General features: G+C 34.0%; 1 protein-coding gene across 8 annotated transcripts in view; it reads right to left on the bottom strand.

The window, feature by feature from the left end:
• Positions 1-13,565, bottom strand: part of ATF2 (activating transcription factor 2) — a 56,105-nt gene that overhangs the window by 23,042 nt on the left and 19,498 nt on the right. For 7 of the 8 annotated variants that reach the window (XM_082762911.1, XM_082762909.1, XM_082762913.1 and 4 more), the window contains 5 exons: positions 13,227-13,345; positions 10,918-11,046; positions 4,714-4,892; positions 4,271-4,385; positions 4,019-4,105 (listed from right to left, as the gene is read on the bottom strand). In XM_082762911.1, the coding sequence (XP_082619037.1) occupies positions 4,019-4,105; positions 4,271-4,385; positions 4,714-4,892; positions 10,918-11,046; positions 13,227-13,345 (629 nt within the window). The remainder of the gene's footprint in view (positions 1-4,018; positions 4,106-4,270; positions 4,386-4,713; positions 4,893-10,917; positions 11,047-13,226; positions 13,346-13,565) is intronic. The other variant, XM_082762915.1, reaches the window with a different exon arrangement.

The raw sequence follows: 13,565 nt of genomic DNA, 5'->3' as shown, positions 1-13,565 counted from the left end.
ACGTTAAGCTTGCATCCACAATCCATACATTCAAAAAACAGGGATGTGTTACAACTAGCAATAGTTCATGGCTCATATATGGAAAGCAGATCTTCTCACAAACTGATTAGAAGCAAGTCTGTAATACTTATAATTATGCATCCTTATCACAGAATGATCCGGGTTGGAAGGGACCTTTAAAAATCATCTGTTCCAATTCCTTACGATCCCCTCCTTATCTGAAAACATTTTTTGTTAAACAGAACTATTACATTTACTTTTGAGTCTCTCTAAAATACCACAAAACTGATCTGTGTGTTTGATTTTAATGAAGTATGTAGAATTTAGTACCTCTGACACAAGAAATAAAGAATAGTGATAAAAACAGATAATTTATTTTAAGTGTTCTGAAAAAGTTTGAAACTCATTTTCACTCCTATTCTGTGCCACTCTCAGTACAAGATATAAAGATATTTTCAAAATAATACCAGTAAAAGGCAGTTGTGCCTGAATGAAATCTCTAACCATATTTCACTTGAATTCTGCATGCAACAGGAGGAAAAGGATCCAAACACTTTCAAAACTGTAGTTAACAGTGCCTGAAAATGTGCTCCAGGAAGGTGTCCTATGCCCATTACCAAACAAGTCTGCCAGTTATTTTACGCTTTAGCTTTCAGAAATTGTAATGTCAATTTGTTTTTACTGAAGTTCACTCATGGTTTTAAATATAGAACCGCAGGGCGTTATATATATACAATTTGGTATATGCAAATCACAAGTAATTCATCAATATGGAAGAAAATTGTGATATTTTTACATTAATAAACATGTAGAGATTATGTTGCCCAAACCCACATTTAAATAATTAATCACCATAACTATTAGAAAATAATAGCACTGCAATCTCTAATTTTATTTTTGTAAAGGTCAAAGTTCCTGCCTTCACCTTAAAGAAAAAAATCTTATGTCTATATTACAGTAGCCTTTTGTAAATAGGTAAGAGAGAAACATAACTGAGATGAGGAATGAAATCAAAGTACAGGTTACTCTTCTGGTAACAAAACTAAAATATGTTAGCTCCTTGAAGAGTCATGCAAGAAATGAACTGCAGAGATGGCTTCTGTAAAGAAAGGCACAAGGTACAAACAAAGGTAAGTATCTGTTTCCCTTCCTGGTTTGTACCTGGTGTTTCATCCAAAACATACAGACTTGTGACTCCTACTTATGACAGCTCTATATCTGGCAACAATCCAGCAATCTGGGGTAATTGTATTTTCAAGTAAAAAAAAATATAAAAAAAACGTTGTTTTAAGTGGTTCAAGAACTTTACTCAGAATCTCTGAAGCAGGTAGATCTGTCTTAAGAATACCTTGAAATAGTATTGTCACACATGTGACAGCAGGAAATGCAGAATACTGTATATAATGATATAGGAAAAGTGTATATAGGAAAGTATAGTCTTGAGAGAAAGGAAGGATGCAAACAATGATGACCAGAAGTCTGTATCACAAAACCCTCTGGAGTTAAAAACAAACACACGCAACTCATAAGCTTTACAAATTTTGTATCCCCTATATTATAAATCTTACCTGAACATCTGAGGACGTTAGGAAACTGTCTGAGCATGGTTTTTGTGTATATATATTTGTTACATATTGTATTTCAACATTTGATAATGCAATATGAAAAAAAATCTGAGAGACTAAAAATATGTATCTTTAAAGAACAGCAGAAAATCTCCAACTAATAAATAATAAATAAAAATGCAACATCCAAGTCAATTCCAAAGATCTATAAAGTCCTGACTCCTGGGCCTTGATCACTGAGAAAGGAATATCACAGCTCCCTCCATTCAGTTTTCTCCTCAAAAGACAGTAAGAACACTAAGCTGACAGACTTCATCCCAAAATAAAGCAGAAGGGAGAATATGGTACACCAAAGAATGTAAGAAGTGTTCCCGCCTCGTCTTTGTTTAAAGCTTACCAGTAAGTCCAAAATTACAGTCTCCTCTACATAGACGGAACATCTATTCCATCAGCCAATACATCGTTTGTTTGGTTATTAAATTTAATTCAATAAAATAGCTTTTATTTCACCTTCAGAAGTGAATTATTAATGAAATAAAAAGTAAAGAAGCAGCTGCAAAAAAAAGATGCCTTCTTTTGGCATAGCCAAGAGCACAAATGAAAACGAAACTGATTACCACACCTTTGCAGAACTTAGTATGTAGCAAGCAAAATTTTTTTCAAGAGGTATGTGAAAAAATGGATTTGGCATCACCAAAAGTTTAATTTTTAAGATTAAATGGAACTTTGCAGTTAATAAACCATGACATATATACGAACAATGTATTACATGGCATAGTGAGTTAGTCTTTCTTTTGGAAGCTTTTCTGCATAAACATTAAGTTTCTCATTAAATTGCTTTTATTTTAGTAGTGATAAGAAATTAAGTTTTTTATTTTTGTGAATAGGCACTATATAAAAGTAAATGAGCAAAAGAAATACACATAATTCTGATATTCTTGAATTCTGTTCATGTTCTCTATTAGGAGACAAGGAGGGAAATAAGAAATACTGCAAATACACTTTTTACAGTCTCATTTAAAAAAAGATAGGCAATCACTGAAGTGCATATATTAGCTAAATTCTAACGAGTCGACTAATGAGACTGTCAAATTTTAAGTCTAATGATCTTTGTTTTTCTTTGCATTTGAGTGACTGATTCTTCCAACGTGAGATCAAAGTATTTACCACATGCATGTGTCTCCTTCTCCTCTTTAAAGCTCCTTAAGAACAGACCACTCAGTATGAACCTAATTTCCTTCCCAACTTAGGAGACGCTACTTTCTCCTTGATTTCACAAAGTAAAACTTAACGCATGTCTAACTCTAAATGTGCAATTTCTGGCCAGCAGGGGTGGGGCAGGGCAGGGCAGGGCAGAGTTCTCATTTTCACTTTCTTACATTCTTCCCTCCCACATTTAAGATAAATTCACCCCTTCAGACCTGGTTACATTTACATTTTCTCAGCTATGAAGATATTCCTCACTCCAGCCCAAGGGTTACAAGGATGCACAGAAACAGACCTTTATCCTTTCTGTCCCTCTCTACACTATTTTAAAAGTTCAACTGAGGAAGAAAATGAAGGATAACCTGACAGAATTAGGAAGAGTCAGTTCACTGATGACTTCATAATACTTTTAGTACGTGGTGAATGTGGACTAGTGTTCCCACTATACTGGTACCCCATTACTCCAGAGAACAGATACAAGCATTTTGTCGATACGTTTTTGTTGATATTGTTTAATAATAGTTTTCTATTGCTTCTGAAAAGTTGGAACAAGCAAAAAGAAAAAAAAAAAAAAAGACAGCAATAAACAGCAAAGCAACTACTTAATGTAGCAGTTTTTTTTTCAAGTTAATTCAAATTACCACCTTATGTGATCACTAACTTTTTTTTTCAAAAGCCTCTGCCTGTTTTAGTCATGATTTTACCAAATTACCCAATACACCACAGAAACAACTTCCACACAACACAATTTCTTAAGTATGCCTGTAATGCTAATCACAGAAAAAAAAAACTTGCCAGATGATCTATATTTGAGATAAAAATACAGACCAAAAAACATAAAACTTTCTTTTCCTTTTTTTTTTTTAACATCACATTATTTAGGAGCAACTATATTCTGCTTCTTTGAAGGTGACGTTCATCACTGAAAAGCTACTTATCTTGTCTTTATATTAACTGTTTCCTACCCTTTTATACAAAAAGCAAGAACGAGTTCAGCTGAAAATCTAGTTCACTTAAAAGAATAATAAAAAAAAAAAAAAGACCAAAATGACTGTTAGCAACAGAACTAACATGCTGGAATCTGACATAACTATAAAATAATTGCAGGTATTTTTCTGTTTTTATTAAATTTGTACTTGCAGACTTTAGACTAACAAAAGAAAACTAAAGCCATTCTTAAAAAGCAAAAGAATTTAATTTATTTCTCAAGTTAGTCTTCTTGAGGAATAATGGAGTTTTTCACTTACCAATTTAGCCTCAGACTGCACTGGCTGTGGGGAGGAAGGCCCTGGGATTCCTGGGATACTAGGCACCATGGTGACAGGTCTAACAAGCTGACCAGATAAAGTATAAAAATGAAGAAAACCTGAGTATGTTATCATAATACAGAGCATATGACAGCACTACCCTCTGAAGCCAAAACAGCTGTTTAAAGTTCTATGCTGCACTTATGCAAACCTGCTAAACTTTCAAATTAATATAGCATCATGCTTACTTACTGGAACTGCAGCAGGGACATGCACATTAGAATTTGTGATAGATGCAGGAATAGCAACAGGCATGGTTTGTCCATTAGGAAGATGTAACAGCAGAGGAAAAGGACCTGGAACTGGACTGAAAAAGGAATGATGTATATAAAAGAAAACTTATCCTGAGAAGAGAACAAGCTTTTATATTATATAAATATATGTATATATCTATTTTAAAACAGTTCTAATGTAATATTTATTTAGCAATTAAAAATATGAACTTAGTGATGTGGAAAACATGGAATTATATTTCACATGTAGTGAAAATTGTATATTTTGTATGTTGTGAAGCACCACATTACACTAAAGCACCTCAAAGTCGTACATTAACTCTAGAAACAGTAACGGACAGTAAACAAGAAAAAATAGTTTCAGAAGCTGTAAGAAACTTGACTGAGATTTATATAACTTACACTATTGGTCTGTTAGAGGATGGAGCCTGGGTAATAACAGTACTAGATGTTGGTGATGGTATTGCCTGCTGAATAATAACACTTGAGTCAGAACTTGTAAGCAGTACATTAGGAACCTGTAGCGATGCTGGACGAACTATTGTTGATGTAGGCTGTGCAGTCTGCTGTAGTGACACTTCCTGAGGAAAAAACAAAGATCAATGAGTTTGTAAAATACAATTATTAATTGGTAATTCAAGGAAACAATAGAACAAACGTATAACAACATGCAAAGTTATACAATTAAAAAAAAATCAAAAAAACCTTTTGGAAGAATCATTTAAGCCACCAAAATGAAATTGTTTGTGTTATTTTAGTTTTATGACCAACCCTGATTCAATTTATAATAAGACTACTGTTACTAACAATTCCTTTTTGATCAGATATTAAGATTTTTTAATGCCAAGAAACCCGTGGCACTATTTGCACCATCACGGCTACCCAAACTGAACAAAGAAAACATTTTATCGTGTCTTTATGTACATTCCGGTTTCAGTCCATTGTTGTACATTTAAACAAAAACAGTTTAATTTTCAGTAAAAAGGAAAAAAAAAATCTCTCTTCTTTAAGTCTCTAACCCTAACTTGTATACATGTATACATAACTAGAGTGCTATTAAGTAACCAATGCTAAGAGTGATAACTTTGCAAAATGTCTGGTTATCCTCATACAGCAGAAATGACGTGAGCACAGAAACTGAATTTCCTAAGTTGCAACTGAAGAGTAGACAAAACCGACTATAATTCTTAGCTTAGCAATCAGGTGAAGGACAATATAAATTAGAATCTAGTACCTGTTTTTGCTGTTTCTGAAAGCCTATTAACGCCTTACTAAAAACAGTGCTTTCCTTCTCAGGAAACCCTTCAAATTGATAGACTTCAGATTTACCTTCAGAAAGGATTTTTTCCACGTTATTTAGTCTTTTGACACTAACTACTGCAATCAAAGGTACAGAGCTATGATCTTGAGACTAGCAGTTTTAGTTGCTCTATTGTTAAACAGCATTTTCCTATCATTTTCCTAATTATTTCCAATTAGCATTTTCCTAATATCCTGGCAAGAGGTTTAGGTTGGATATCAGGAAGAACTTTACTGGAAGGGTTGTGAGGCATTGGAATGGGCTGCCCAGGGAAGTGGTTGAGTCACCATCCCTGGAGGTCTTTAAAAGACGTTTAGATGTTGAACTTAGTGATATGGTTTAACGGAGAACTTGTGTCATGTCAGAGGTTGGACTAGGTAATCTTGGAGGTCTCTTCCAACCTAGAAAATTCTGTGATTCTGTGATTTCAAATGGAGCATCTCATACCTGTAACACAAGTCTACCTCGACTACCTTTGTACTGAATTAAACACAAGTTTTGAGTATTTTTGAATATTCATCAACAAAGCTTTAAGTAGTAGGATCTTAGCTATCTTGCAGATATCCACTGGAAAATGAACAAGCTCCTCTGAGCACTCTATAGAAGTGTAAATAGGCTGGCAAATTCTGGGCTTTAAAAAATGCAGGACTTGAGCTGACAAAACTTGTTCCCCTCAGAAGTTCAGAGGCTAGATTTGTCATTAAGGTTTATTAGTTTTTTCAGGGTTTTTCCCCAAGGATCTAAAAGATTCTATTTACAGTGAATAGAGTTTTTGGAGAGTAACAGAGAAAGATAAGAATTATTTCTTCAGTATCAATCTAGCAAAATTATACATTATAACATTTGAACACAGTACCTAGGATTATGGATGAGCATATAGTCAACAGAAGAAATACAGCATGGAATTGCAGAAAAAAAAAAATAGAGAGGTGACTACAGCACATTCTTAGGACAGGATTAAACACTCCTTTGCAAATAAGTAATCTGGTGTAACAGCTAGACAGGTCTTACTCCATGAGAAGAGTCAACAAGAAAAACATAAAGGAGACTAAACTTCATGACTGAGAAATTAAGAGGAAGGCATATGGGGAGAATATCTGCTCTGAATCTACTTTAGCAATAGTTAATTGAGAAATGAGTATTGTGCCATTCTTCATTAGTTCCAGCTTCATCCTTTCCTTTCTGCTGTTTGCCACTATTACCTGTTATTGTTACTGCAACCAAGTAGGTTCGCATAGCCATCAGAAAGTCCATTCCCATTGTAGGGATCTGACACGGGAACACCCATGTTTGCCCCTACCAGGGCCAACATAGTTACAAGAGGTTTTTTTCTTTTGTTCTTCCTTTCACGTGAAATATTTTCATGCATGTGGCAACCACATACATATGTATAAAAATAGATGTAGATATGTGAATACCACAAATTGAATATCCATGACACAGTAACGCTACTTTATATAAAAAGGTGGAAAACCCAGTTAGCTAACAGCAGCCACAAAACCATGTGTGTAATAGCTTTAAGACAAAAACGTAAACTAACCAGACATTCATACATTCTCAACAACAGTAATGCCAACACAGCCCCTTCTTTATGGGTTTGTGTGAGCAGCTTTTGTAAGCGCCTGTGTGAGCAGAAAGGACAATAGCTACTAGAATAGAGAAGGCCAAAGAGAGAAGCATGTGCTGAGAGGCAGCATGTGAAAGTCTCCCAAGAACTGTTAAGTTCCAGTGAAAAAGGGCCCTTTTGAATTTGCAACAATGCATAAACTCTGAACAGCAGCTGAATCTGTACATAGTCACCAGTGTGCACACACATGCAATCAACATGCTGTATCATTCCAATAGCATCCAAGAACACGGTGGCTGCTATGTGCAAGCCAAGACTACAAGAATACATACAGACTTGCTGAAAGAAGGGACCCACTTAAGGACTTTCCAAACACCCACCTAGAACTAACTGTCTTGTCAGCACAACCTCCCGCTTCTGAGCAAACAGCTGGGATTGGCCTCTCAACTTTTGCTTCAACCAGGTAACTATGCATAAGTTACAGCGCTGTGTGAATACTTACCGGCTATGAATAACAAGACCTTCATCACTGAGTGTTCTAATTAATCTTGCCTTTGAACTGAGTCTGTCCCTGGCTAGACCCCCCATTTGGAGAAAAGTAGTTCGCAACCTGGACATGAAGCACTCCATGGTAAGCATATTTCAGTGACTGTCAGAAGATTAGCGCAGTAACACAACTTCATTTTGTAGTATTTTGAAAAGAAAATCTTCACAAGAATACACTTTTTTTCTGTTTTTATTAAATACAGCATTTGCACTTTGTTTAGAATAAAAATGATCTCCAAACATCAAAGGAGTAACACATTTACTGATGAGTGCTTACTCAGTTGAAAACAAATCATTTTCAGCTTCCTTTTCTTATACTAACTTACTGTATGCTACACTCTGGAAATTTATGCATGTGCTAATTATTTCGACAATGTGGCATTAACATAAGCTGCAGATTTAAGTAGTACTGGATCTAAAGCACTCCACTGTAAAGTATCATTTTATTAACATGTAAAAACCAACATGTACACCAGTCTAATAAAGATTGGTCAAATAATTGTTCTTATGAAAGTGTACGTTTTGTCTAAAATCAAGTAGTTTGTAAATATATTCTGCTAAGGAACAAGGACAAAAAAAATATATATATAAATTGGCAGAATCATGACCCTAACTGACCTTACATTTACAAGACAGAAGTTTAAGCCTGTTCAAAGATATTAAAAACTTACTGAAAGAACCTCTCCAATCCTTTTATTCTTGAAACTAATAACCACAGAAGTTCAGAAAATATTTTACGGAAGATGATAGTTACATTTTTATATTTGTTTTCAGAGATGTATATTTGCAAGTATTTTGCATCTAAAAGCAAGTATCATGTATAACTTCCAAATGCAATCAATGAACACATGGAATTCTTTACACAGAAGTGAATGTTGACAGGACTGTTACTGCAATTGACTACTATTGTAAGAAAACAATTGGTTTTAAAATAATTAACTTAGGGAATTGGCTATCTGGCAACAACTAAGCAACAACTTATGAAATTCTGAGGGTTCTCTTCTAAAATATTGTTAATAAGAAACTAGGATGAGCTTGAAAACTCTCAACAAAAAATGAGGATTCGATTGCTTATTATTTTACAGCTAAAAGGCTTTATAAAATTCCAATGATATCTTGGTCTATTCCAAGCAGAACATCATGAAGCCCAATGGAACTAAGAGAACTCTAGCAGAAAACTAAGAAAAGAATTAAGCATCATTGTAACATCTCTAAGATATTCCTTTGACAACTACAAAGAAAATGAGAACCTTCTTACACATACATGAACAGGCTGTAATCATTTAAGGCTACTAAAACATATTCAGCCAATAAAATAGTTACAGAGGCATATATATTTTAAAACCAGTTATGCCCTGAAAAAAAGACAAACACAAACTTTCCCTCCTTCAATACACCTACAGAAGGAGAATATAAAAATCTAACTGAGAAAACAGCAACACTCTGCTCACATTTCTCAACTTCTGCAGGCCACATTCAGCAGCAGCAGCACACTCCAAGCAGCACCCTCATCCTTGCTCAGCTTGTCTCTACAATCAGACATCAGAACAGCAATAAGCAGCAGCAGCTTTTCACTTCAGCACTGTTACAGTGACAACACTGAAATTACACCATGAATAAGTTTATAAGCACTGCCAAACATTTAGATACAATTTTAACTTGTAACGATGCTAATGAGATACTGAACCACTACTGAAAAATATTTTCTCTTGCCAAAATCTGAGTACTTAGAATACATATTTGCAGAGAAAAACAAACTAACCTCTCCAAACTATGAAATATAGATTTAAGATTTGGACTGTGATTTGCTAGGTCAAAGAAGCTCTTTACACGTATTTTTAAACCATTTTTACTATTTTACTACGTGATTGCCTTGATTAGCTACGATTCCTCATCTTTGCTAACTTACAAAACTCAGTACAGCTTTCTGAAGACAAATCTAAACTGAAACTCCCTCGATTTTCTTGTCACACACTTAAGGCTCTTCCCAACTGGTGCCTGTTGAGAGGACAAGAGAAGCAAGTTCAAGCAGAAGAGGTTCACATTGGATACCAAGAAAAACATTTCCCTCACAAGGACAGCCTGGCATTAGAACATGTTGCAGAGACATTGTATAGTCTAACTTTGAAACCTCCAAAGACAGTGAATGCACAAATCCTTGAGTTCCTTGGTGTGATCTCAAAGCTAAACTCTGCTTTGAGCAGGAAGTTGGATGAGAAATATCCTCCAACATGAATTATCCTGTGATCCTGAAAAGTCCTGCTAATTTTGGGAATAAGGTATCTGAGTTCCTCAAATGCAGATTGCCCATTAATGATGCACAAAGAAAAACTGACTAGAGCAACCATATTGCTTACTACTCTCTGCTCCTAATATTTTTTTTTTATTGAAGTAATAACAGAAATAATTAATGTTTCACTGTTTTTGCTTGATTTTGTGTTTTCTAAGAGAACTCCATTTGATGAAAACACTGCAAGTCACATATTGAACTTATTAAAACATTTATTTCTAGTACTAGCAGAGCAGTAATTCGAAAATTAGTTTTATCACAACGTTCTGTAGTCACAGACAATACCCCAGGAATCCATCCCTCCGTGATACTCAAGTAAACATTATACAAGAAACTGCTCATGATCACCACTTTTGGACATACTGCTGAAGCCTATCAGCTTTGTAGGTTACCAATCTTGAAACAAAATTATTTCATGCTTAATTGTGAAAGATAGCCCATTCATCCACGTGCATTTTTTGTAGAACTTCCCCTTATGTTGTACAAAACAGTTTATGAGAAAACACAGAATGAACACAAAAAAGTACATGTAAAGAGTCTCAAACTGTTGAAATTATTAAAAAAAATAGAGAAACTACACTTTTTGTTTTTTCATGAATACTACCTGATGATGCATAAAACAGAACAAAGAGCCCTGTTAGCCTTTTTTTTAACATAGTGTGAATATTAATTTTTTATTTTCTTTCTAGGTTTACTGGATGACCAGTGTGGGTTAAAGAAATAATTGTGCTGGGCAAAGCTAACTAAAGAATTGAACAGAGTAAGTATGCATCCAACAAATCTGGTTAACAGGAAGTCTTTTACTTACAACTAGTTAAGTAGTGTGGGTATAAACAGGTACAATAAACCTACAGACCATCTGATTCAGATAATGAACTCGGGGAAAAAAAAACATTCTCTGACCTTTTCATCACTGGTAGTAGACTCTGGGTGAGGTAAAGGACTATCTTGATGAGTTGTTTCTACAACAGAAGGTTCTTCAATTTTATTTCTTATAATTGGTGTTGCAAGAGGAGACAGATCTAGAGGCATCTAAGAACAATAGTATAAAATTAGTCAATCACTAAGAAATTCAAATATATAAAAAAACATAAGTAACTAAGGAAAAAATCAGTCTTATGATAACAAAAAGGTGCTGATATTTGTAGGATCTTGATACAGGTACATTACCAGTCAAGCCTAATTCTTCCAGCACCTGCATGAATACCAATCTTCAGTAAGACTTTGCCTTTCAATATCCATTGCTAGATAAAGTAATTCTTTTTGAGAATTAAAATCCCTTTTAGAGTTTATATTTAATTATAACTGAGGAAGAACTATGCTATTCTTAAAAGATACACTTAAGATGTTATCCTTATACAAATTGCTACAAAGCACAAAAATTTAACATGCTACAAAGCACAAAAATTTAACTTCACTTTCAAAGTAGAAAAGCTACCGTGGACTAGTCATTTCAAGCTTAGAGCAGCAAATAATTACTAAAAAAGAAAGTTTTGTATTGCTACACAGCTAAAATCCACCAGGACATCTGAAATGCCACAGAGAAATTGAGTTATAAAAATACTTAAGCAACACTATAGATTTGAAGGCCTGTACTGCTGTCTAATTTACTGTCCAAATACCTTTGGAAGAAAGTTCCCCCAAAGCTCATCTTCCATTTATATTCTTCCAGATGCTTTTTCTACTTAATCCCTAGTTTTCCTACTGAATATGTTGTTAAAGAGGGAAGATTGTTAAAGGTGGAACCTCTTTTCACACTACAGCTGAATATGAAACACTACAGAAAAAGCTGAAGTCACCCTCTTCTTCCCTCTCAAAAAAAAAAAACAAAAAAACAACCCCTATGAAATGTGTTATTATGGCAAATTTTCCACCCCTAGCAACGTTTGCTTACTTATGTTAATCAACCAGAGATACATGGTGTGACTGTGTTTCTTCTGGTCAGCTTGGATAATGAGTATCAATTCAAAAAGTTGTTGTAATGTTTTAAATACTTTGTGATACCTACAACCTCCTCTAAGACAGTGGTGAAGTACACAGAAAATATAGTATTGGTACTAGAACTGGTATTATCATATGTATAGTTTTAAGAAAACCTATAATGCCGCAGTAAAAAAAATATTGTTGTTTGGCATAGCTGTAGGAACAAAGCACAGGTGAGGTGTGTTTTTTTTTTCGTTTGTTTTGTTTTTGTTTTGGTCAGGAATGACCAAATATACATCTTATATGTAAAATACCAAATAACCAAACATACATCTTATTTATAAGTGCATACTAAAATCTTTACTGAAACAGAAAAAACAGACAGAGACAGATTCTACAAAATCTGTACATACGAATATTAAAAAAAAAAAAGGGGGGGGGGGGGGTTTGTTTTATATCACTGTCTATGGGAATCAACCAGGTAATCGACCAAAGGTAGAATTACTTATAGGAGATATTGAATAAAAATTTTTCATTTGCAGAAGTGTTTGGGCCCTAAACCAGTTATAATTAGGAAGTGCTAAAATAGATAGAATAAAACACATTTAAACATATGGGAAGTTCCTCACAAAAACATGAAATTGTTGAACACAGAACAAATCTTGCTTCTATTTTAATCTGAAGTAAAAAAAGAATTGTAGATGTTTAGATTGTTATAAATAATTTATAGGTAAAAATGTTTACTTAACTCACAAAGTGAATATAATCATAACCAAATTACAGACACCTCTAAATTTAGTGTTTTTGCTGAACTTTGTCAGTGCTTAATCTCATTATTGTTATTACTGATTCTGAGAATAACATTGCTATTTTAAATCTAAGCACATTCAAAATAGTGTTCACATACTATTCTTTTCACCTTTTTCTTCTCAAATATTTTTATTTCTCCAAAAACTCATTACTTTTCTGATTTTTTTGCTTATTTAGGGACTAATGAAATTTCAACCAAGCTAATAATTAATTTAAACACATAGACTAGATTCTTGAAGAAGACAGACAAAGTCATTATGCCCCACTGTCCATTCTATCTACGTAAATTCAGGTAAATCAATCTTCAGAAGGGATTCTTAAATTCGTATTCTCTCCACAGAACAGATAAGCAGCTGGACAATGATTACTGGTATAGTTTAAAAAGATATATATATAAGTCAAGTTTGCTCTCTTTCTTAAATGGAACTTGTGATATAAAAGCAGCAGAAGCACTGAAAAGAAAAAGTATTTGAACATACTTTCTTAATGTCATCTTCAGAAGCCTTTTTAAACTCATTTTCAAAAGGACTTGCTAATTCATTGAATAAGCCAACTTCTTCACAGTTCTTCAAGAATCGAGTTGGTGTTGGTGTCTGATCTGAAATGAAGTTTACAAAAAACCCACAATTTTATTTTTAAATATACGGTGAACATATGTATTGTAAATTTTTTTCAGAGTAAAAGCAGAGAGCACCAGTATGCTATCAAGATATGTATTCATGTAATTACATATCAGTAACTCTCATTAAAACTAACCCAAGCTAACTAAGGAACAGTCAAAAAAACATCCGAATAAAGTGAATTTTATGTTACAAAGG

This window comes from Aythya marila (genome assembly GCF_965140915.1).
Source record: "Aythya marila genome assembly, chromosome: 6".
Taxonomy (NCBI): Eukaryota; Metazoa; Chordata; class Aves; order Anseriformes; family Anatidae; genus Aythya; species Aythya marila.
The sequence above is the reverse complement of the archived record's forward strand: the minus strand, read 5'-3'. Positions and strand labels throughout refer to the sequence as shown.